Raw genomic sequence first — 24,203 nt, 5'->3', positions numbered from 1 at the left:
ATGAAGCATGTAGTTTTTCCCCTACTACAAACCATGCGCATCTCATATTCAAAAGATATGATCACTCAGTTCCTAAGATATACAAACGCCATCCATCCCAGCCCCCAAAGAGAGACACCAACCCATAAAATCCATGTCACACCCCATCCCCAACCCCAGACCCATTGACCTTCCCAGATCTCCTCTGAACACCAGAAACAGTCTGTTGCTGCAGCTCAACCTGCCCCCCAACAATCCTACCCTTCTCCTTTCCCCTCGTCTTCTCTCTCTCCCTGTCTCTCCCTTTCCTAGATCCACTCTTCTTGAACCCAAAAATCCCCCTAACACGATCCAAACAACCAGAAACAACCCTTCCAGGCAAAGCAACAAGCGACAAGAAACCCTGCATGGGAATAACAACACAAGCACAAACAGTATCAAGCAAAATAACAGCATATCCAGCCCGGCGCGACGCACTAGCCCTCTGCGCAGCCGCCGCCAACGAAACCGCATCGCGGGTCTTCGTCTCGAGCGCCAGTAAGCGCTGATCAGTCTGCAGTGTTGAAAGTGCCGTGCGCTTCTCATATCTGCGCACTGCACGGTTCAGAGCGTCGATGTCTGGCTGGATACTGCGACGGGTTTCGGTTATGCATTGGGTGAGGAGGGAAGGGGAGTCTGGTTGTTGTTTTGGAGAGAGGTTCCCAGTCCCATTGCCGCTTCCATTGCCAGTGCCAGGCCCGATCCCGGCCTTTTGAGATCGAGGCTGGAGACGCAGGGCTGCTGTCTCGGCGATGTGGGCTTCTAGCTCTTCAAGACGTTTTGTTAGATCTTGGACCGTGCTTGGGTCTATGGTGATATTGTGAGGGTTGGCTTCGGCTTCGGAGACTATTCTCTGTAGGTGGAGGGTGCGTGATTGCACTAGTCTTAGGAAGTGCGCGACTGGGCGGACTTCGGAGGCCAGGAGGAAGATTGTTAGGTTGTAGTTTGATACTAGGCCTTCCGAGGGGCGGGAGAGGCTTGAACGGATGCCGTGGAGGAGCCACGTTCCTACTACTGGGAAGATGAAGCAGGAGGCTAGAGCGGCTAGTTCGTGGATTTGGAGTTCTTTGCTTGCTGCAGATGCACATTTTTGATGCTGTTGGGTTTGGTGCGGCTGATTTGGAGAATCCGCGGATTTGACCTCTTCATCGTCGAATGTAGGATCGGAGAAATTGCTTTCTTTGCGAATTGCTTGAGTTGAGCGATACCAATCCCTGTTTGTTGTAAGTTTTTGTTCTTTGCATATGGGGATGGTATGCGGGGAGCACAGGGGGAAAAACTACCAAGGCAACCTCACCGACCAGTTGAGGAAGATGGCCGCCAACACCAGCAAGGTCACATCAGTCACGAAAGAACTGCCATTCTGGAAAAAGATGCCCGCGATCGCTGGCAGCAAGGCGAGCCCGAGGGGTGCTGAATGCCAATTCGATTCCTCCAGCTGTTCTTCGGTTACACGCGGGAGAAAGAGACCGTCCGTGGACGAACGGATCGAGTGATGGGCTTCAGAGAGAGTGTCGGACAATGTCGAGTTTCGTCGCCATTCGGCCTGAGCGCGATTTAAGGGGGATGGGGGGTCAGCCATGGCATTTGGGAAGAGGAAGAGAAATGGAGTATTTGTCGAGGTTTGTCGAGGCAGAAGAGTAGAATTGCTTTTTTTTTCTCAGCCGCAAAAGGACTAAACCGGTTCGCAGGTGCGTTAATACTGTACACTTGTTCTACTTTCCCAGGGTCAATCGCACATCAGGTTTGCAATATGCTGTACTCCCTGTCGGTGGTTAAACAGCAGCTCCCAAACTGATATTCATCCCCACACTACGTCATGCCGAGGATCGTGTATCAGGTTTCGTTGGCAGAAGGTGAGAGAAAGAGAGCAAGTTGGGAAAAATGAGTCTACAAGTTCAGATTCACTTATAAGTTGAGTTAAGTAAACTTATATCTGATTCGGTGGTAGTTCTCTTCACGTTCATGTTAGGGCAGACATTGCAGCCTGAGAAAACAGGCATCAAGTGTTCACACCATAGGTTAAGTTAAGCTGTAGGGCCAAAAAGAAAAGACTGGTCAACTTAAAGTGTGCAACCATCTCCAAGACTCGATCCAACCATCACAGCTTGATTAGAGCCCTTTTCATACATTTCTCGTGGAGTTGTAGAGACTTAAAAAGGAGGTTACTAGGTATTGCGGTTGAGGCTAGACTACCCACCACCAACTCTCAACCAACTATCGACCAACTATCAACCATTCGCCCTCCTTCCAATCGCCATTACCAGCTCATGGGCTAGAACTTCAAGCGGGTACAAATGACCTGTCGATACTGAGTCGACCTCTCACGATGCAGAGAACGAGTGGCGGAATGTGAATAGAGCTCCGGCTCTATTGAGCCCCAAATGCGGACTGGTGCCATGGGCATCAACTCATCTTCTTTCTTTATTCAACTGTGATATCTTCTTTATTGACCTGCTGAGTCGTTCAATGGTCATGTTCTTCTTTATGTCGCAAAAGTCGTCTCGAAAGGATGTCTTTTGCCTTGCAACCCATACATTCCTCAGCTCACCCTCGTGTCTTGACCTCCATCATCCCTCTGAATCAAGTCTCCTGATTCTGATTCTCGCGAGTAGACTCTCAATCAAAATTCAGAGTCTCAATTGGGTCTTGGTCAGGTATATTATAGCTTCGAGGATGGGATGAACGCATCCATCTTTCTCTTTCCTTTCCATTACCTTTTCTCGCCCAATTACTAGGAAATCGTGGTTATTAATGAGGCTGGAAGTGTTACAAACCCCAATTTCTTCTCTATCAAATGACATGGATCCGACCAGGCGCTATACATTAGCCGTGGGCATTCCAATTCTGTCATCTTTCTCGATCCTCCTCGGAATACCGCCATTGCTTCTACATGCAAAGAATCGCAATTTCCCTGCAACAAGTCTGGTATCCTGGTCAATTCTCCTCAACCTGTTCAACATAATCAATGCCTTGACTTGGCCAAATGACGATGTGGATTCCTGGTGGGATGGTGCCGGTCTTTGCGATATCGAAATCAAGCTCATGGTTGCCGGCTATGTCGGCGTCCCAGGAGCCCTAATGTGCATTTTTCGTTCTCTCGCAAACGTGCTAGACACTGATCGAGCGGCTTTGGTCCCAAGCAGGAGTCAACGCTGGCGCAGTCAATTCATGAACCTCTTGTTCTGCGTGGTAGTCCCAGTCATTGCCATGATCACCCACATCGTCTGGCAGAAGAGCCGATACCTACTATACTCCATTTCAGGATGTGTAAACAACTTTGATGAGAGCTGGGTCAGTCTCGTATTGGCATTTATATGGCCACCGGTTATCTGCCTGGCAGCAGCCTACTACTGTTGTAAGCAACCCATTCATACGATCTATTCCTCCCACATCCTCAGTTCATCACAATTAATCACGAGACCAAAATCTAAGGCCTGGTTCTTTTCCGCATCCATAAATATCGAAGCGACTTTGCAAACATTATCCGTGCCTCCAGCAGTAACCTCAGCAAATCACGCTTCCTCCGCCTCTTCTTCCTAGCCCTCTCCATGCTAGTCGCCATCCTCCCCCTGCAAGCCTATATAGTCTACGCAGACATTCGCCTCTCATTACCATGGCACCCCTTCTCCTGGAGCAAGCTTCACAACGGAAACTGGTCCACAATCTACAGAGTCCCCACCCACGGCGTCGTCTTCTTCGACCGCTGGACCCCCATTGCATCAGGCTTCATGATTTTCATCTTCTTCGGCTTCGGCCGCGACGCAACCCGCATGTATCGCACCGCCTGCTGGTATGTTGGACTGGGCTACTGTTTCCCCAGCATTACCGCGCCAGCAGACTCAAACGACACCCCCATGCAACCCCATCCCCACGGCCACATCTCTACATCGGCAACCCTAGTCGAGACAATCAGCTTCAAGGCAAAGTCGTTCTTCTCCAGACCGAGGAGCATGTACATGCAACAGCAAGACCAACAGCGCCCAATCTCGCACCGACAGCATATGGGTACATTCACTTCAACACGCGCTACATACAATGATCTCGAAAAGGGCACCGCTCGACCATCTCATCTGACATCTTCCCCGAGTACACGCAATCTCCATGAACCAGCCAAGAAGACTATCTGGGATAGATTCCCCTTGTCTCTATTCCGCCGTCAATCTGCGCGTCACGAATCCGATGCGACATTGCTGGATGACCTCTCCGTTCCTTCGCACTCGCGCACCATCTCATCAAATGCTTGGGCTGGAAGTACGCGTGATAGTCGGGATTACTCGGTTGGTCCTTCGCCTGCTTCTTCATCGCCCCCTCAGCAGACTTTCATTCATGTAAAGCAGGTTATCAGCCAGCAGAGTGAGATTCAAGTTTGAGAGCAGTTAAGCTGGGCATCCGTTAGAAGGATGGAGGGTTGGTTCTACGGCTTGTCTTTTTTCTAATTACACATCCGATTCGGCTGTTTCCTGGAATTAATTCTATGTTAATCTGGTGTAAAACATGGGGATTGAATGACTTCTAATTGTACTTTGCTTCTGATGACTTTAGCCCTTGGGTTTGTAGGATAGTAGTTAGCCCTAACGATCCAGAGGCTTTCTACCCATCAGCATCTATGTTGTTACTGTTGCGCCGGATAAAGCGCCCATGTCTCAAGTCCACGACAGACGGCAAGATCATCGTCTCTTTATCATGGCAGTTTTATGTAGGTTCTTCCAAAAAGAAGCCCCAACATTTCATTTCCCCGCTACACGTAATCAAAGACTGCAGAAAGAAGTGCATTGACAATATACAAGTACAAGATAGTCACAAAGCCAAACAAAATGAATCAACCAGCCAGCTTAAGCTTAAAACACCAAGACCAGAAATGGCCTATCGCTAGCACGGACATGCTACATCGGAATGTGCCATAACACATTGAAACCCACCCACGTTATCCTCAAGAAGTCTGTCCAGCCAAAGTCCATTCTAGAGCAACAGAAACCTAGATGAAAACATTGTCTAGATACACTGTATCTACTGCTGAGATTCCTCTTCGTTTTGCTGGCGCTTAAGGACCTCAAGATTACCTGCCGTGAGAAGGAATCAGACCCGAACACAGATGAGATATAAAACGGAAAGGAGACTCACGCTGCACGAAGTTCAAGGTGGTACGGCTCTTGCCTTCGCTGTCTTCCCAGTTGCGGAGGCTGGCGTCACCCTCAACGAGAACGAGTGTTCTGCATGAGCAAGGCGGGTTAGCTATTCTGCTCTGGTCTAGCTTGGTCTCTGTGGGAGGTATGGCGGTGAGCTGGGCTGGGTGTGTGCGGGGATGGGATTCGATATGTCCACATCTCTCCAATTCCAACCTCCCCCCAACCTCGTCTACACCGTAGAACTGAAGGCTAGGGAGGAAGGGTCGGCAGGGTCGTTTGCTCGTATGCAAGCGGGCTGGTATGTATAGGTTCATGCATTGAAAGGTTTGTCCGTGCATGGAGCATGGTATATGCTCCATGCACGGCCACCCAAGCTCAAGCTCTAGCTCTAGCTCTATTTCCATGCACAGGAACCAAGCAGCGCATGCAAGCCGACCCAACCCTAGGAAGAGATCCTTCCATATTCTGCAATTCGCTCCCGACACACCATTCTGATTCTGATAGTATATATTCACTTACCCCTTAGTCAAAGACAGGATAAAGTCCCGCTGGGAACCCTCGGGAACAAAGCTAGTGACGCGGAACCAGCTGGTGGACCGGTCCTCCCGACGACCGTGGGAAGTGCCAACAACGTACTTGACGACTTCCTTGCCGGAGGCAGTAGCCTGCAGCTCGGGCTCGGCGGCGAGACGGCCGGTGACGGTGAGACGAGCAAAGGCGTTGGCGGGCGAGGAGCTGAAGGCACGGGCGGTCTGGGTGGCCCTCTGGGCCATGCGCAGGCCAGGGCGGAGGGAGTTGAGGAATGACGACATTGTGTTGGAGTGGATTGGTGGTTGGCTGTGGATGGATTTGGTGATGAGGTTGGGACGCGATGTTCGCGACGGGTCATGTGACGGGCCCCTTTACGCGTGAGACTATTTGGGGTTACTGTAAATTATATGGAAGTATTGTCAGGTTGGCGTTTGGTTTCATTTTATTTGTTTGTGCTTAGCATTGAATTGGATTGGATTGGACTTAGAAGTGGAATTGGAATTAGAATTAGAATTGGAATTGGAATTGGGATTTGCCTCGGTGCTGCAGCACTGGGTATGTTTTCATGTACAGCAGTGTGCTAGTCCGGGGGCTCGGGAAATGACAGCAACATTGTGAACTCGGCAAAGCCAAAAACAAACGTGAAGTCTAATGGCGACCTGATTGGAATCCCGAAAGTCACCAATGCAGCTGCCAACGGCACAGCTAGCGCGGCCAGCACAGCCAGCACAGTCTCGACCTCGACTCGAGAGCATCAACAGGACAGTAACACCCAATGACTTCCACCCATCACAATATCCCGCCCCGACAACTGTCCATGTCGAATTGTGCATACACCATGCTGGAAGAAGTAACCGATAGGCGGATCAACCAACGCTATCCTAAAGCAGCAACAGATGTTGCAACAGCGCACGCTGATTGAACGAAAGAGATTAAGATAGCTGTTGTCTCAGATGCATGAATGGCTCCTTGCTTGTCTTCAGAAGCCAATTAGCGGCCCGACCACGTCAAGCTGCAGGGCGTCAACAATGGCTTAGCAGGGGCAAGGCCTAGCTAAAGGGCGTGCAGGACAAAGGCTATACGGAGTGCGAGTATTGGCGTGAAATTGGATAGATCGATTGGCGAACTCCCTAGTTACGGCGCCACCCGAGCTCGAGGGCCTGTTCCTGAGTCTCCCAAGCTGGGAACTGACGGTGAGTCCATTCTGATGCTGAATGGGTTCTGACAGATCAATTCCCTTCCAGTGGAATGGAAAGATCACTTTTTTTTTTACTTCTTTCATTCCGAGGTCCGATATCCAATATCCAATACAACTATACACCCACCTCCCCTGTCTGTACTCCGTATACTGTACTCCGTACAGAGCGCTAACAGTATCGCACCCCTGAAACAGGAATATTCGCCGAGCAAAGACCACTTGATCCACTCGTCCTCCACTCGTAGGGAAAATCTTCGCTCCAGCGTGCAATCTCATTTGACTGCGAGGGACGCCAATCCCTGCTAGATCGGCCACATTCGCGATCGGTGGGGCTAATATAGAAAAGAAAACTAGTCAACTCGCGTGGATTATCTAGGAAAATTCCCTTTTTATTGTAAAATAAAACTCAAATATGCAAGCCAAATAGAGGCCCCGCGCAGAATGGTTAGGGCGGGCGTTTTATTGCTTTTCCTGCTTCGACGCGGCCTATACTTCCCAATTATTCTCTAATTCCTCCATTGCTACTTCTGTCGCGTGGATATGCGTCTGTCCCTATAACACCTGTGCGACTCATCTCCGAGCAATTCGCGTTCCCGCCTACTTCAGTAAACATGCGGTGGTCAGTGTTCTTCGCATTGGTCCTGTCCCTGCTATGTGTGGCAGGGACATTGGCTGCACCAGCTCAGAACCTGGGACGCGAGATAGAGGCAAGGCAGGAACAGGAAGCCGAATCCGACAAGCCCGCGGAGAGTACAACTAGCGAGGCGTCGGCAACACAAACGAATGCGTCAACGACGATATCGGAATCGACAGCAACAGCAACGTCGACATCATCAACATCTAAATCATCAGCTACCACCGGCACGGGTACTGCGACCACGACAAATGCCAAATCGACGACTGCCACGGCCGCTGAAGCTACCTCGACCGTCCCCTCTCTCGATGGAGCCACTGCTGCCTCTCAGCAAGAAGCGGCCGATTCAGCAAGGCCAACATACTCCGGGGGACTTCCTATCAAACCGGTCATTACTCCGGCGCTGGGAGTGGGCGGTTTCATTCTTTTGGCCTTGGGAGCCGTCCTCGCCTTTATTGGCGTCCGTAAACAATGGGTCCAAATCTTCCTCTCAACCGCCTTCCTCACTGCGCTAGGTGTCACCGTCCTCATCGTATATGTGATGAGTCCACCCGTGAGTAATGCTGTCCAAGGTGGCTATGTGGTAGCCGTCTTTTTCACGGGAGCCGTCTTTGGTGGTCTCTCCATGGTCTTCAAAGAAATCTGCGAAGGATTGGGCTGTCTTCTCGGCGGATTCTGTCTGAGCATGTGGTTCCTCGCCTTGAAGTCTGGTGGCCTTCTGACTGAAAGTGGCCCTAGGACCGGAATGATCATTGCGTTCTCGGTTGGGTTTTATTGTCTGTCGTTCAGTCATTATACACGTCCGTATGGTTTAATCGGATGCTCGTCTTTTTCGGGTGCAACGGCATTGGTTTTGGGCATCGACTGCTTCAGCAGAGCTGGACTGAAAGAATTCTGGCTGTACATCTGGGGTAAGTTTATGCGTTGTTGAGGATTGAAGGCGACTGATTTGCTGACTTGTTCCAGGATTGAACCAAAATATCTTCCCGCTCAAGACTAATACTTACCCGGTCACTCGCAATATCCGTGTTGAGCTCGCTGTGACGATCATTGTCAGTGTTCTAGGCGTAATTTCCCAGATCAGGCTGTGGAAGGTCATCAAAGAGCGCAGAGCCAAGGAAGAAGATGCACGGAGAGAGCACGAGCGGAAGATTGAAGAAGAGGATGCCGAAGCCGGCCGACAATTGGAAGAGAAGAACAACCAAGAACGTGCCGAATGGGAAATGACTTACGGTAATGGCCAAGACAGCAAGAGCAAGACCGCTTCCGTCTCTGAAACGGCGGTTGGAGAAGATTCGCGACGTGGCTCGGATGGTTTCACATCTTCAAACGACAAGGATGGTGACATTGAGATGAAAGACATGCAGACCCCCGAGGCCGGAGCTAGCAGTGAGAAAAATGACGAAGCTCGAGAACTCGAGCCAGTGCAGGAGGAGGATGCTCGGGAATTGACCGAGCAGGAAAAGGAGCAAGGAGCTGAGCAGGAAAACGCCGATTCCAAGGCCAGACCTGAAACGCCTGTCGTTACTCATGTCCTCGGCCAGGACAATGACAATTCTTCTGAGAACGGAGCAGTCATTGGCTCGGAGGCTGGTACACCACGTTCAAAACGCATGTCTGGCAGAGAGCTGTTGAACCGACTCTCCTGGCGAAACAGCACTGATATGAAGGTCACTTCCCAGTCCCAGGAGGCTTTGGTCGTTCACAACGACGCCTCTTCATCTGTGTATGGCGTGGCGGATGATGCGGACGATCTCCAGGAGGTGAGCGAAGGTTGCCCGAGTATCGCATCAGACCTCGAGGAGCGTGTTCAGAAAGGCCCGATACAAGAAGTTATTGTGCCAGAGAACCTGCCAGAGAAGCGTAGTGTTGAAATGGACACAAAGTCAAATGCTGGCTCGCAGGTTGTCCATGAGAACACCACCCCAGAAGCAAAGAAGCCTACAGTGGACACAGTCGCGACAGAGCATCATGATGAACAGAAAGACATTACCCCAGACCCTGTTCCCAGCAAGGTTGTTCCTCAAGTTTCCAAGGAAGCTGGACTTGGCGTTATCACAGGCGCAGCCATGCAGAACGTTGCCCGTAAAGTGGTCTCCTATGAAGCTGCTGCAAACAAGTCTACTCAGCCAACCAACACTGCTGAACCTGTCGCTCAGACTCCCATTGAGAGCACCATCGCGAGTCCTCTAGATAGGACGGGAATGTCAGTCATGTCTGAGCAGCTTCAGTCTCCAGATACTCCTGCAACAGATATTCAGCCTGATATCACCGATTCACCAAAGAGCCAGCAGGAGGAGACAGTGGCCTTGGAGCAACCATCTCAACAAGATGGCCAGGCTGAGAGTGTGAAAGAGAAAGAGACTCCACCCACAATCGACCAGGAGAAGAAGGAGGAGGAGGTCATTCCCCTGCCTTCTCCGAAACCAGTCGAGAAGGTCAAGAAAGAGAAGGTCATCAAGAAATTGGACGCTTCAACTGTCAAGGCGTTGCCTGAGCAAACGTCCAGAATCATCCATTCTTACCGCACAAATGAATGGGCCAAACATCTGGCGGACGCCGACACCCCTGAGATGGAGCCCATTGAATTCGATATTGTGCCTGAAGTAGAAGGCACTGATGAAGTGCACGAGGCTCCAGCCTTTGTCGACGTCGACGGTCTTCTTCAGACACCTCTTAATGCTCAACCACCTCCAGCTGTGAACAGGACTGAGTCCTATGAGGTGGAAGCTATTCAACCTGCGGTCATTCCATTGGTGTCTTCACCCGAAACGTCTCGATCCAAGCTGAGGAACAGTCTTAGCAAGGCCATGCATAATCCACTCTCCCGTAACGCCTCGACCGGCTCGGTAAACATGCTACGGTCATCCAGTGCCCAACCAGCACATCCCCAAGAAGGACAAGCAGGATTGCGCAGCGCCTCAACACCATTTTTAACAATCACCGCACCTGAAAACAAGGAAGCAGAACAAACACCAAAATGGAACGGACCACCTCCCCTCCTCGCCGTCCGCGAGGACATGGTCCGAAACCGCATGTCGTCTACCTCCCTCCGCTACGATCCCTGGGCATCTCGCAACCAAACCCGCCAGTCCTATAATGAAATCTCCCCCATCTCCCCGCCCCTCTCAGTTCCCGAAGAAAGAGAGGAGGACCACGAGCAAGGCCCACCCCGCGACGAAGACGACATCCCGCTCTCCAAACGGCGCACCATGCTGCAACGCCAAACCATACAATCCCCATACGCAACCAGCGTCCACAGCCTCGAAGCTCCATCTCCAGCGCAATCACCACCTCCAGGTGCAGAGCTCAATCGATCTGCGTCAAGAATGGCAGCATGGCGCCAGTCCGTCCGCGATGAGATCACCAACAAGCGTGATCCCCTCGCTCTTCCTCCCCAGTCCCCGCCTCCTGGTGGTGCAGTGAGCCCCGATCGACCGCATAGTAGTCTCTGGGGCTCTGTGCAGCAGATGCGGGATGCCTCATCAAACCAGCTTGACAATGCCGTTGCCAATGGCATGCAGCGCGGCAGTATGACCGATTTACATCGTCAGGCTATGCGTCGTATGCAGGCTTCTGCTAATAAAAAGCTGTAGCTTGGTGATGGTCTTCTGCTTCTTTTCTTGATTTGATACCCTGATACCTTTTTTTTGGTTTCTTTCGGCGTTGCTGCGGTTTTTATGTTGTCTTATACGACTTGACGTCATGATCTACTCACATACATGTATAGCCCTGGGTCATCAGTCATTTGACTCTTTTCTCGGGGTTTTAAGTATATAATATAATTCTCTAATTATACTCATAGGTCAGACAATTCTACATAATACTATTGCTATTGGTAACACGCTACATTTACTCTCTTGTGAATTGATATACGACCGGAGCTTGGAAGCAGAAATTAGCATTGGGAGGCTCTCCAGCTCCTATTCGATATCGATACTTTGGATGAGTCGCTTTTGGCAAACAAGCGATCTATGTGCTTTTAAGGTTATATAAGTGCAGTTGGTTTCCGCTAGGTGTAGTTATTGATTAAACTAGTGCTTGTGCCACAGCGGCTAACGTATATAAAGTCAATTGGTGTATAACATTATAGTCTTCCAATCGTTCTATAAGTTAGCCAGGATCCCATTAGGCAGTAAACAGGTAGCTTTGGGCAAGTCTTGAGTCCCGAGACTCAGGCTGAAATCCAATAAGATCTCTACTGCAGCTGTTAGCGTTTGCCTGCATACTACCCAATGGAGACTGAGGGTGAAACAAGGGATTCCGGTGGATTAATCACAGTGAAACCGGGGAGTGTTCATCCCTTAAGAGCTCGGCTCTATACTCGAAGGATTTCGCCTTGGCCTCAAAATTGAAGCCCTAGAACATTACACCCTTTTTCTCTGCAAATATTCCTATTCCAACATAGCTTGTTTCTAATCGTTCCTCGTTTCTTGACACTTGCTGATCCGTATGTTGGTGGCTTTTCCCAACCTTGACCTCCGCCTTTCTCCTTTCTCCCCTCAAAACGGCGTCATTCTCATCCCACCAGAGATCTCGATCGAGGGCGATTGATCAATCCTCAGCCATCCGTTCCTCTAATCGCGCCCCCGTGGAGGCAACTCCGTCAATCGCTCGCGCGCAGCGGCGACAGTGCGTTCCAATTTCTGGCCCGCCGTCGCTCATCCTCCGCCCATCGGCCGTCCGCCTTGCAAACCCAGTCAATCACGTCCCACGAATAACTCCAATAACCGTCCCAGCATACCAATCCGACGAAAGTCTCCCCCTATCACACGGCATCACAAGAGACGCTTTTCCCCTCCTCAGCGTCCCCGAGCGGCGGCGCAGCCGCTTAACACCATCCCCAAGCAGCTTGCTCGTCGAGCGCAGCCAAGGCGAGACGGAAAGCGGCCGAACAAGCATCGCTCTACCACCCCGACATCGTCGCAGTGCACATTTCTCCCCGACCGATATGGCAGCCGCATTCGCAGGCAGCGCCGCAATGGAGACGGAGAATCTGCGACCACCCGAAGCCGTTCACCTAACGCAGGATGGAAGCCGTCGCCGCGATGATCTTTCCCCCCGTCACGCCCAGTCAACAACCTCGCTACGCTCTCAATCACAGATTGCCTCTGTGCCTTCACATACGGGCCAACTCCCCCTGCCGATGTCGCCGAGGAGCTAGCATGGGGTGTTTCGCACCCCTGTTTCCCCCATTTCAACCCACATGTCCCAATCGGGTCGCATGAGCATGCGATCACGCGTGTGATTCGGATTCGACGAGATTGGATGATCAAGGGCGATCTGGCGCCGACGTTTTCGAATCTTTACCCTGAGATTCTGGACCCGTTACTTTCTGAGCAGGAGTTCCGCAGGGTGATTGCCACTGTCAACGATGGTATCATCAAAGCATTTGATCCGTTCAGTTTCCGGAATTGGTTTGACGGCGCAATGGGCTTGTTGACTGGGTGGGTTTGGGATGATCTCAATGCCCCTGGGGCTAAGAGTCAACTACAGCATGTTGAATCTTGGCTAGAGAAGTGGAACCAAGAGGTTGGGGCTAAAGATGGAGTGTATATCTGGAGTTTACGCCGGACGGCTTATATGTCGCTCGATATCCAGATCCCTGATCCCAAGGTTGGCATTGTGCCCAGTGAGGCTCCCTCTGCTCCTAATACCAGGCCGAGCACTGGTATCGCTGGGGTTTGAGAGTGTGCTACCTTTGAACCTTTGCACCCGGGCTCTTGCCTTTCTCCTCTCTGTTGTTGATTGTACATGTTTGGAATTTGTTCCTTTTCCACGAAGCTCTGCATGATATCCACACCCAGCAGAGTTCCTTTCACGGACCCTTACCCTTCTTCTTTACATCTTTGGGCTTGATATTTTCTAATTCTTTTTGTTTTGATACCTTGGGGATCTTCCCTATATTTTCTTTGTCTACATATCACTTCATGTGCCTCCCTTGCCCCCGTTTTCTATGTCATTTGATCTGGCCTTGTCCATATCTGGCCGATACACCGGGTCTTCACATGCTGGAGTTGCTCATCTCCCGGAAAACATACCCGATTGTTCTTTAATTAATTGTCAATTTTCGAGGGCTTTAAGTTGAACCCTTAAAATTCATTGCTTCATAAGCAAACACTTCCCACATTCTAGTCCGCTCAAGTAACCCTTGTCCCAGGTAGCTCTGTGCCAGTATGCACCACTTGAGGCCAACTGACTCCGGTGAAAGAAAGGTGCCTCCAGGGAATTGAGTGAAGTGAGTCTTGATGGTGTTTTAGATCTGTAATACCTATTCTCTGGTTGTTTTTTATTCTTTCTTTTTCTTGCATACAGATAAAGTATGTTGTGGAAATACTATAGTAGGTTCCAAATATAAATTTATTACAAAATAAAGCCATAAGTTTGGGAATCCATGAATATCCCAATCTAAATAAGGTCACCTCCTTTCCAGGGTTATACTCCAGGCGGTGTCGATCCACCCCCCACTCCTGTTCCCTGAGCTCCAACTTTCAGACCTCACCACCACACACGCCCACCATGCTCTCTGGGATTCTCATATTCAATCAGAAGGGTGAGAACCTCATCTTTCGCGCCTTCCGCAGCGATTGTCGCCCGCGCCTGGCCGACATCTTCCGCATCCAGGTCATCTCCAACCCGCAGGTCCGCTCCCCGATCTTGACCCTGGGCTCGACGACATTCAGCCACGTCAAGCACGAGAATATCTACTTGGTAGCAGTGACCAAGAGCAATGCCAATGCCGCGCTAGTGTTTGAATTCCTCTACCGGCTGATTATGCTGGGCAAGAGCTACTTCGGGAAATTCGACGAGGAGGCCGTCAAGAACAATTTTGTCCTAATCTACGAGCTGCTCGATGGTAAGCCAATCCAGCTTTATTGAAACGACTCAACCAAAGCAATCTCTTACAATTATCTCTTTCGCTTTACAGAAATCCTCGACTTTGGCTATCCCCAAAACACTGACCCTGACACCCTGAAAATGTACATCACAACCGAAGGCGTGAAATCCGCCATCACCAACAACCCCACCGACTCCTCCAGAATTACGCAGCAAGCAACAGGAGCCATCTCATGGCGCCGCAACGACATCAAATACCGCAAAAACGAGGCCTTCGTCGATGTAATCGAAGATGTGAACCTCCTAATGTCCGCAACAGGCACGGTCCTCCGCGCCGACGTCAACGGCCAAATCGTCATGCGCGCCTACTTATCCGGTACCCCAGAATGCAAATTCGGGCTTAACGATCGCCTACTCCTGGACCCGGGCGAATCCTCCGGCCCCAGCAGCAGCCGCGGCGGCGGCAGCGGCGGCATCGGAACATCAAAGGCAACACGCGCGGCAGCAGGCTCGGTCACTCTGGAAGACTGCCAATTCCACCAGTGCGTGAAGCTCGGCCGATTCGACGCAGACCGGATTATCTCTTTCGTGCCGCCGGACGGCGAGTTCGAGCTGATGCGGTACCGCGCGACGGAGAATGTCAATTTGCCGTTCAAGGTACACCCGATTGTGCGGGAGATCGGTACCACGAAGGTTGAGTATAGTGTGGCTATCAAGGCGAACTACAGCTCAAAGCTGTTTGCGACGAATGTTGTCATTCGTATCCCCACGCCGCTTAATACCGCCAAGACTACTGAGCGGACGAGTCAGGGCCGCGCGAAGTATGAGCCTGAGCAGAATAATATCGTTTGGAAGATTGCGCGGTTCTCGGGGCAGAGTGAGTTTGTGCTCAATGCCGAGGCTACTCTTACGTCCATGACGCATCAGAAGGCTTGGAGTCGGCCGCCGCTTAGTCTTTCATTCTCGTTGCTCATGTTTACTTCTTCTGGTTTGCTTGTGCGGTATCTTAAGGTCTTTGAGAAGAATAACTATTCTTCTGTTAAGTGGGTGCGGTATATGACTCGCGCAGGGAGTTATGAGATTCGGTAAGTGGTTACATATACACATCTGACTTGATGGTGTTTGTGCTAATTTGATTGTTTAGTTTCTGATCGTTGTTGCCGTTCGAATGTGTTAATATCAACTACCTTGTGTCATTCTTCTTTTCTTATTATTCATTTGCACAAGGCTGGGTGCTTGGCGTTGGATGGACCATACATACCTTCATACATATTGGATTTCATTCCTCTTCAGCATTTCTCTTCATGGCTTACATTGTAGATAGAATCTTTCACCCGATAACTCATATAACGGTTAACTTTTAAATCTTAATATCTATGCATGAGAACAGGCCTGGAAGAGAGCGATGCCATCAGCAGTAAGCTATCATTCGCGCAATAAAAAGAATTAGAGTGAAGAACTCCAGGCCTGCATGAGTTACAGAATACGAAAACAGAAAATATAGTCAGACACAATGATGCGGAAGTATCTCATAAATATCCCTAATTGAACTGTTTATCAGATCGTACCCAATTGACGACATTATATCAGTGTTGTTGTCCATACCTTAGGGCTCGTTCCCGACACAACTTCCTATTTTGGCCAATTTCCCTCCGCAACCCAAGGGGCGGTCCGGTCAACTGAGCCAATGGAAGTGACATCAAGTATAAGCCCATGGAAAATGACTCGATTATAAGCATAAAAGGATTTCTGGAACCAATTGAGAAATCACTGCAACATCTTCAGTCTTTATCGAAGTCACTAAACTATACCATATATCTCCAAAATATCCACGCTGAATCATCCATCCAAGCATTTTTGACTTCATAAAAGAGGACGCTCCTGGGGGTCCTTACAACAGCCATCCAGTCACCCTCAAATTCCCTCTTACAGTCCAGCCATGCCTCCTAAATAGGTCACTGGAAAGGCCATGCCAACGTGGAACTATGCCACTGCGCAGGTTCAAGGTAAAGCTATTATCTACTATGACTCGTCGGAACAGGATACACCTCGGTATCTGTCGCATCAGATGGGTCATTTGTCACTTCTCTGCGAAACTGGCATTATGGGTTCAACAGTCTGGAGTCGAATATTGGGGTGCATTTGGCTGCTACAATCCAGGAGCGTGGTGAGACGAAATAAGCACTGTACATGAAGCAACGATCTAGTATATAGAACTTTTTCTTAGCTCTGATTAGAAATTGCGATGAATTCAAGGATCGATCTCCCCGAAGCAAACAACAGGAAAGCAAAGCAAAGAACCAGAACCATCTAAACCCCCTTCTTTGCCAAAACCCACTGAAACGCAACATCATGATCAGCCTCCTCCGAATCGACAACAACCTCATCAACGACGACCGAAAAGCCCGTATCCTTGAGAATAGCCCCGATCTTCTCCCTTCCCCATCCACTCCAATGCATCACCCCCTTCTGGCCCCCCAACCAAGCCTCATTGAACTGACTATCAAACTCCTTGACGGGGAAGTTAGCCAGGATCCACCCGCCAGGCTTCAGCCAGTCAAAGATCCTGGCCAGAATCGTCACCTGCTCATCGCGCGGGAGGTGGAAAATAGAGTACATAGCCAAGACGGCATGGAAGGATTCGGGCTGGAACTCCAAGCCCATCATGTCGCCTTCTATCAGGGCTACGGTGTCCGGGAGGGATTGTTTTGCCAGGGCGATTTGGGCCGAGGAGATGTCGTTTGCGGTTACTTGGAAAGATGGGTTGGAAGAGAGGAGTTGGGTTACTGGGACGCCGGCGCCGCAGCCTAGTTCGAGGACTGTTGTTGGAGTTGCTGGGGGGAGGCTTTGAAGGAGGTTGTTGACGTAGGTGAGGCGGACTTTGTGGGAATGTTCGGTCCAGGTCAGGTATTTGTCGGCGATGTCATCGTATGCGTTTTTGATGTTTTCTTTGAGGTCCTGGTTGGTGGTTGAGGTGGCCATTTTGGAGGGAGGGTTGTGTGGTAGAGTCGAGTCGAGTCGAGTCGAGTGAATTAGGGCTTGGATCAAGATGCTTGTTGGGAGGACTAATTGTACAGATGGTATGTTTGACTATTTATGTAGATGGTATGATTCAATGGGGACTCCAAGAAATCATGACTCATTTGGCTTACAGGTCCAAGCACTAGGGCTATAGAGTGGTCGGATATTCGTGGTCTCCGCAAAGACTGCGGCTTGACTCTCATTTACGGAGAAATCCAGACAATGTGGAGACCCCGCAGTTAGTTCTTTGACTCATATCCAGCTCCATCGCTGACTGCCGTAAGCCGTTGACAGTTGTAATCCATTGTGAGAGAAAAACCGATGGGTGCTAGAAGAAATGTGGATTTACAGTGAAGAGCCTTAACAGGGCATCAAAATTAGATGGTGGAATGAATCAATGTAGTAATAAGAATACAGTCAAGTTTAGATAGTAGATGTAGATAGTAGTACAAATTCCAAACGAGCGCAAACCAAGAGATGTACAGCGGTACAAAATCAACCAAGTAATGACAACATATGAGCAAGCCCAGGTAAGGGCGTCTTGACCAAATAAAGACAACAAAAGCATATTCACATAGCCCGAGAACAACGGGACTGACAAAACCAGAGACAGACTCGTCTCACAAAAGCAAAAGAATTCAAACAGATAATAGTACAGGGGTTGCTTTTTGTTCGCAAAAAATTTCAAAGCCAATAACACAGGCTGGCCAAGGTCAAATCACAAGTAGGGTGGTACAAGGGTAGAGGTCATATAATACATAATGAAACAAGGAAATTGCGTTGTGCAATAGGGTATGGTGAGGTGGTTAACGGCGACGAGGGCGCAAGCCAACACGGCCATCACCGACAAGAGAGTGCCATCTATCAGCAAGATTGTCGCGACCCATTTGACGCGCGCACTCATCCCATTCTTGTTGGGAGAGGCGACACTTCTCGAGAACCAGCTCGAGAAGGCGTTGGTCTTGTTGTTGAGTCCAGATGTTGGATTGAACCACTGGACTAGAAGGAGCATCCTCTGCGACCTCAATGGAGGGAAGAGGCGCATCCGGGTCGATGCGGGGACCAGCCAAGATGCGTGGGTTCATCTGGCGGCGCGGGGGAGAGGGAGGAGATTGAGTGACTGGTGGAGAGTGGAGAGAGTAGAAATCGGTTGAGGAGAGACCGAGAGGGATGTTGTAGGGAGCGTGGCGGATGCGTTTGGGGGTTGTGAGACGGTTGCGCCCGCGGCTCATTTCCACGTCGCTATCTTCATCTTCGAAGACGTCGCGACGGCGCTTGTTTGCGCCGCGCGATGGTGCGCAAGGCGCGGGTGGGGGTGTGAGAGCGGCGGTTCGGGGAGGGGGTGTTTGTCTGGGAGAGACAGGGCGAGCGGCTTTGTGCGATCGCGGCGAGCGACGCGGTGTGCTGAGTGGGAGGGGACTTTGGAGGCGCGGGGCTTTTGAGCGGCGCGATGGAGGCGATGGAGATCCATTGAGGAGAGATTGGAGGGCGCGACAGGTGCCGAGAAGACCGTTGCCAGATGTGAAACCGTCGGACGGAGGAGGAGTTGAGAAGAGGCGGGTAGGGGTGAAGCGAGACGACCGGCGCACATCGCATGGGAGAGCAGATGGAAGCAACATGGTTGTAGAAAGAGAAAGGTGGTATTTGAGCGATTGGAAGACTGGTTGAATGTGTCAAGAAGAAGTGAGTCGCGGTCGCGATTTGTGGGCTGCGCGATTGCGCCGGAGGCGGTTGCGATGCGCGACAACGGAGTTGGGGTGGTCAAAAAGAACGACTAATGATCTGGTTGAAATGCGCTTCACTTTCCACCTGTTCCGGGAGTTGCGACGGTGGGAAAGTGGTGTTGTTGTATACGAGCGAATGTGTTGTCAGGGAGAGAAGAGTTGGCGGGGGGCGTCCGAGCGATAAAAGAAAATTGGGCCGCAAACGGTCAAGCGAATATCTCCCGAGCCTCCACTCTTTGTTATACGTTTGAAAGAAAGTGTTTGAGATGTTTCTATTCCTGAAGAATGGAATCAAAGAAATAGATCAAATGGAAGAGAGTGTTTGAAAATAGATAACAATGTCAGAGCGACTGCTCAAATGATAACGAGTGGCTGGAGGGTGTGTTTGGACTGGACTGGAATGACTGGAGAGAACTGGAATGATGGTCTGGTCTATTATAGTATCCTCTTCTACCCTTATAATACTAGACTATTCTACTATACTATGATTCAGCGCCCAGTGAAACAGTCGAGCACCTTGAAAAGGGCAGGGATTTCATGCAAGGCTCAACAGAGGAGAACAGGCACGAGGAACCCCTGAGACATGACAGGGATCACCGTTGGATTGCCTCATTCGGACCCTTTGGCATTGAACTGTGTCTGTTGTAATGCGCGCGCAGTGTCAGAAGTGTAAGAAGTGTATTGCATGTATTGTACGTCCAAGCTTAGGGCTGCGTCAATGGCTTGGGCTTGCATCACCAAGGCGTGTTGATCCCAATAGCCTCGTAACGTTTGATACCTGGGGAAATTTCTGATCCTGGGCGAATGTCTGTTTAATAGTCTTCTAAAACGAGGAGGTTTCTCTCCTGCCATTCCGCTGCCCTTCACCAGCCTAGGAGGGTTGGTTTCCCTGCCATACTAACCCTCTAGGCCCTAAGGATTGTAGGATATCCTGCTTCCTGTTCTTTGACCCAAATGCCTTTCAGCCTGTTCCTGACTGGCGAGTCCAACTTTTCATTGAGAAACGCGGGAACGCGCGGAAACGCGTTTGGCGCGTACCGCGTGCGCGACGCGACGCGATACATTACAATACACGGGTAATTTACACGGGGAAACCTTCACGTTAGACTACACCCTAACATACTATACACTACACAGTAAGAGACCATAGAGTGTATAGTATAATCAAGGAAATACCCTATCAATAGGGCACTGAGGGGTCCTAGGCCCCCTTGGATCTCAACTTACATAAACCTGCATTGACATCGGGGGTTTTTCTAACACTCTTCAATACACCAACAACCCTTACTTGCACAGATCACCTGGATAACTCGTGCGCAGATCATGAAGTGCATTATCTTGCAGAGCTCGACTGCATCACTGGGGTGCAGCCGACTGTGCATACTTGCTGCACGCAACGGGCCGACCACCCATAGCTCTGATCTATAGCAATTATACCAACAAAGAAGATGCCACCACACCTCGAACTGAGATTATCCATGTACTGCTGTATATGATGCACCGACCAAAAGGGGCTTGCTCACCTTAGTCCCAGCCTGAAGGATCAAAGGGTGTCCCTCCACCTGACCCAGTCCTCTACACAGGGGACTGAACCGCTCGTTTAGGACACGGTAGCATACCAATTCCAGACCCACGAGTCCCTAACCCCTTATCGATATGCGATCTCAAGCAAGGGGTATCAAGACCCTCCATGGAGGTTATCTTATCCAAAGATACCCATAGGCTACAGCAAAGTGAGCCTTCAGGGAATTAGAGCACGAGACGCAATGCAAAACATCAATATGTGCTTCTCAAACCGCCCAAAACGCCAGGACTGAAATTCCAATTTCCTATTTTCGGGGTTTTTCGTCCTCGAGGACAGGACCCTCAGCCTGCACGTCCCTGCAAGCTCAATGCAAGACATCATCCCTTTCCCACAGCGGGCGCTAATGCAGATCATCTCCACAAACTTGATCGTCCTTCATGTGCCGCTGTGGCTGGGGTGTCCTGGTCGCCCTCTAACCATGCCCCATTAGAGCTTCGTCCCTTCATAGGGAGGTGAGTAGTGATGGTCTCACATATGCCTTGAAGAACTCAGACATTATTCTGAATAGGGTCCTTGACCGGCCTTTTTGCTTTTTTTTTTCCTCTTTTGCTTTTGGCTGTGGCTGCTCTGCCGTTGCCACTTTGTCTTGCATTTACTTACCGAATAGGTCTATTCACATTCCTTTTCGTGGCTTTGTTGATCATCATTGGTTATGGTATTGCTTTGTCTCCTTCAAGTGGGCAAGGCGCAGCTGATTATTGCCTATGGGTAGATATGATTGGATCTTAAACTAAAAAATATCAACCCGATTCAGAACATACAGAAACCTTCTAACACAAACCCAATAGAATCTCTCCTAGCTCTGCATGGCCTCGACGGAATCATAATGACCGTACATCCAGGACTGTCACTCAGACAAGATAGAATACTATCTAATTCGACATATTGTAACTCAGACTGGACCTACTTCTCAGCCGCAAAGCCAACTATGCTATCAGTTACTAGCACCTGAACCAGATAACTACAGAGCTCTAAGCCTCATCACTCACCAAAAAGCCCGAACTGAAACATACTACATGGGCCGAACAAAGATCAACACGCCTACTTCCCCTCTGGACCCCGCTCTCTTTCGCCTCCCTTCCCTGTCCCACTCGGCCTCCGGCCTGCCCTGGCTCTACACAGTACGGCGGCCGTGTCACGTTCGCCTCCCCACCCTTCAGGTAAGAGACTCGTGCATTTTCTTGAGCCTAGCAGCGAGTTCCCCCCCCCCCCCCCCCCCCCCCATTGCAACCAGGTATAGTGGCGCTCGACATCGCTATCCCTGCCCGTGATCATAGAGATGCTTTCCCAAACCCTAATCACATGATACCATAATATACGTTATCTTGTACTCCTGAGCAGACACTTCAGACTACATGTTCAGTCAATGATACCAGCAATAATAAGGATGCAAATAAACATATGGTATTAATATGTCATCCATATGCAAAAGTGTATCTAAAAATGTCAATCAGAACAGAGAAGGGCATCCAAAGCTCAAGTATATCCAAAGTCTAGTTCCCTTGCATCCTCTTAAATCGCTCCTCCGCAGCTCTAGCCCTGCGCTCCCTCTCCAATCGCATTTTCATCTCAGGCGTCATCCCCCTGGTCTCCTCATCTCGCTTCTCCGCAATAGTCTTCTCAACAACCGCCCCAACAGTCCTTCCACCTCTCAACAAAGCCTTGTGCTCAGCAGCAGCTCTCTCCGCATCTTCACGCTTCAAACGATCAAGACCAGCTTTTCGCCTGGTCGATTCCTCCTCATCGGCAGCCATTCGCTCCTTCTCGGCGCGGCTGTCTGCGTCTGTTTTTGAGACTGCCGACGGCACCTTTGCGGCCTCCCAGTCCCATTTTGACTCGCCGAGGTCGTGGCGGGCGATGCGAAAGGCATCGCGTGTGGCTCGGCCGCCTGTTAGCTCAAATGGCGTTCTGCCTTCGTTGTTGGTTGCTGTCGGGTCTGCATTGGCTTTTGTGAGGAGGGCTGTGACCACTACTGGGACGTTGAGGCTCGCAGCTAGGTGAAGGGGTGTCGGACAGCGGAAGTTTTGGGGTTGGGTGGCGGGCGTGAAGGTGAAGTTCGGGGAGATGGAGTTGTTCGTGAGGTAGGACATGAGAGCGGGCACCTTTGAGCGGCGGATAAATGCCTGGATTTGGGATGTGTGTAGCAGGGCAGCCTCTTCTTCTTTAGATATCTTGGGTTTCTGTGGTTGCGGTTGCGGGCGAGGCGTAGCTGGTTTAGAGTCTTCCTCGCGCTTTTTGGCTTCCGCTGCTGCTACTGCCACTTCATCGACTTCACTGACTTTCACGCGAGTGAGTTCTTTGAAGCATCGTAAAAGTTCTCCTTGGGTCGCGCGGCGTGTGTTGAAGGGGAATCCTCGTATCCTTGGGTCTTTCTGCTTGAGAACATTTCCATCATATTGATCGAAAAGAATCTTGCGGTTTGTCTTTCCTGTTGCACGGACAAATAACAGCTCAGCGCTGTCAATCTCCTTGCGCCAATCTGACAGCAGGTCCCGAATATCTTTTTCAAGAGCAGCTTCGTTGTAGCGACGCAGACTGGAACCCGCCGAATGAGCAGCGCCACGAGAGGCATCGCTCGCAGATTGCGAACCACCCTGCTTTCGTCGTGTCGTGTATCTGTGGAAAGTCTTATGCGCAATAACTCGCGGCTGTCTATCTTCAATGCCGCCTTGTCTTCGGTGGATTTCCGGTGCCAAAGACACAAGCATGGCGGCAAAGTGGCCACCACCGATCATGCACATGAAAAAGTGAGGACCAGCAGCGGATGGAGCTGGCCCCTTGCTCGAATTATTTGTGCGCGCCTTGATAGGCTCCAATTGCTTGCGCTGTAGTGTCTCGACCAGATGACCGGGCTCGTCCTGTTCGGCATTCGAGAAAATAGCCCTGTAGACACCTAGGGACTTATTCGACGGCAACCCCGAACTAGCCAGCCAGAAAAGAGGATGTCTCGGAGTGCTGGCCACGGCGGTCTCTGTATCTTCATTGGCTTGCGACAGCTTGGCCTGCTTTTTCAGCAGAGCTGACAGTGTCGTGTTCGCGCCCGTGTCTGCCTCCTCCTCTTCGGTCTCTGAAGACTCCGATCCCGAAATTGATTCATCCAGCTCACCGATCGCTTTCGCGAACTCAATTTCCTCTAGAGGCGCATTTCCGCGCAACTGGGCTTTGATGTTGTAACGGTGATGGTCGGACCGGACATGGCCGCGCTGTTCCTGAACGTTGTTGTAGGAAACCTTGCAGAGGGAGCAAAGGGTGGAGGTTGCGATCGCAGAATCCTGTGCTGCAAGCTCAACTTCCTCCGAATTTACCTCGGGCTCTTCCTCGGTGACCGGGTTCGTGGTTTTGGCAGTGAGAGTCGCAAGAAGTTCCGGCGGGAGGTCGTACACTGAGATGATTAGCAATGACCAAGTGAGGACTCAGAAACTTGGAAACTTACCATATAGAGGCCTTTTCAGGAGCTCCTCCATTCTACTCGTATCCGCCATGTTGTGGGCAAAGAATGTGTATCGAATTCGCAGTGCCCCTCCAA

The 24,203-nt window shown here is 50.5% G+C and overlaps 8 protein-coding genes across 8 annotated transcripts; 3 read left to right on the top strand and 5 right to left on the bottom strand.

Annotated features, from left to right (window-relative positions):
• Nucleotides 1–136: 136 nt before the first annotated feature.
• Nucleotides 137–1,600, bottom strand: N7511_000439 (uncharacterized protein; the record flags this gene model as incomplete). Its single annotated transcript, XM_057122864.1, has 2 exons — nt 137–1,232; nt 1,320–1,600. The coding sequence occupies 2 exons, from the start codon at nt 1,598–1,600 to the stop codon at nt 137–139; spliced, it is 1,377 nt and encodes a 458-aa protein (XP_056988597.1).
• Nucleotides 1,601–2,820: 1,220 nt separating this feature from the next.
• Nucleotides 2,821–4,391, top strand: N7511_000438 (pheromone receptor; the record flags this gene model as incomplete). Its single annotated transcript, XM_057122863.1, has 2 exons — nt 2,821–3,376; nt 3,454–4,391. 2 exons carry the CDS (start codon nt 2,821–2,823, stop codon nt 4,389–4,391), a joined length of 1,494 nt encoding a protein of 497 aa, XP_056988596.1.
• Nucleotides 4,392–5,028: 637 nt separating this feature from the next.
• Nucleotides 5,029–5,959, bottom strand: N7511_000437 (single-stranded DNA-binding protein; the record flags this gene model as incomplete). Its single annotated transcript, XM_057122862.1, has 3 exons — nt 5,029–5,081; nt 5,143–5,231; nt 5,667–5,959. The coding sequence occupies 3 exons, from the start codon at nt 5,957–5,959 to the stop codon at nt 5,029–5,031; spliced, it is 435 nt and encodes a 144-aa protein (XP_056988595.1).
• Nucleotides 5,960–7,487: 1,528 nt separating this feature from the next.
• N7511_000436 (uncharacterized protein) lies at nt 7,488–13,198 on the top strand (the record flags this gene model as incomplete). The annotated part of the gene is made up of 4 exons (XM_057122861.1): nt 7,488–8,421; nt 8,477–11,074; nt 12,076–12,573; nt 12,615–13,198. The coding sequence occupies 4 exons, from the start codon at nt 7,488–7,490 to the stop codon at nt 13,196–13,198; spliced, it is 4,614 nt and encodes a 1,537-aa protein (XP_056988594.1).
• Nucleotides 13,199–14,029: 831 nt separating this feature from the next.
• Nucleotides 14,030–15,498, top strand: N7511_000435 (AP-2 complex subunit mu; the record flags this gene model as incomplete). Its single annotated transcript, XM_057122860.1, has 3 exons — nt 14,030–14,366; nt 14,439–15,432; nt 15,492–15,498. 3 exons carry the CDS (start codon nt 14,030–14,032, stop codon nt 15,496–15,498), a joined length of 1,338 nt encoding a protein of 445 aa, XP_056988593.1.
• A 1,159-nt stretch (nt 15,499–16,657) lies between these two features.
• N7511_000434 (class I SAM-dependent methyltransferase) lies at nt 16,658–17,329 on the bottom strand (the record flags this gene model as incomplete). The annotated part of the gene is made up of 1 exon (XM_057122859.1): nt 16,658–17,329. One exon carries the CDS (start codon nt 17,327–17,329, stop codon nt 16,658–16,660), a length of 672 nt encoding a protein of 223 aa, XP_056988592.1.
• An 845-nt stretch (nt 17,330–18,174) lies between these two features.
• N7511_000433 (uncharacterized protein) lies at nt 18,175–18,987 on the bottom strand (the record flags this gene model as incomplete). Its single annotated transcript, XM_057122858.1, has 1 exon — nt 18,175–18,987. The coding sequence occupies one exon, from the start codon at nt 18,985–18,987 to the stop codon at nt 18,175–18,177; it is 813 nt and encodes a 270-aa protein (XP_056988591.1).
• A 3,183-nt stretch (nt 18,988–22,170) lies between these two features.
• On the bottom strand, nt 22,171–24,159 carry N7511_000432 (putative C2H2 finger and ankyrin domain protein; the record flags this gene model as incomplete). The annotated part of the gene is made up of 2 exons (XM_057122857.1): nt 22,171–24,059; nt 24,111–24,159. The coding sequence occupies 2 exons, from the start codon at nt 24,157–24,159 to the stop codon at nt 22,171–22,173; spliced, it is 1,938 nt and encodes a 645-aa protein (XP_056988590.1).
• Nucleotides 24,160–24,203: the final 44 nt, after the last annotated feature.

Source organism: Penicillium nucicola (genome assembly GCF_028828085.1).
Source record: "Penicillium nucicola strain IBT 29836 chromosome Unknown utg000001l, whole genome shotgun sequence".
In the NCBI taxonomy this organism is placed as follows: Eukaryota; Fungi; Ascomycota; class Eurotiomycetes; order Eurotiales; family Aspergillaceae; genus Penicillium; species Penicillium nucicola.
This window is presented reverse-complemented; position numbering and strand designations above follow the sequence as displayed.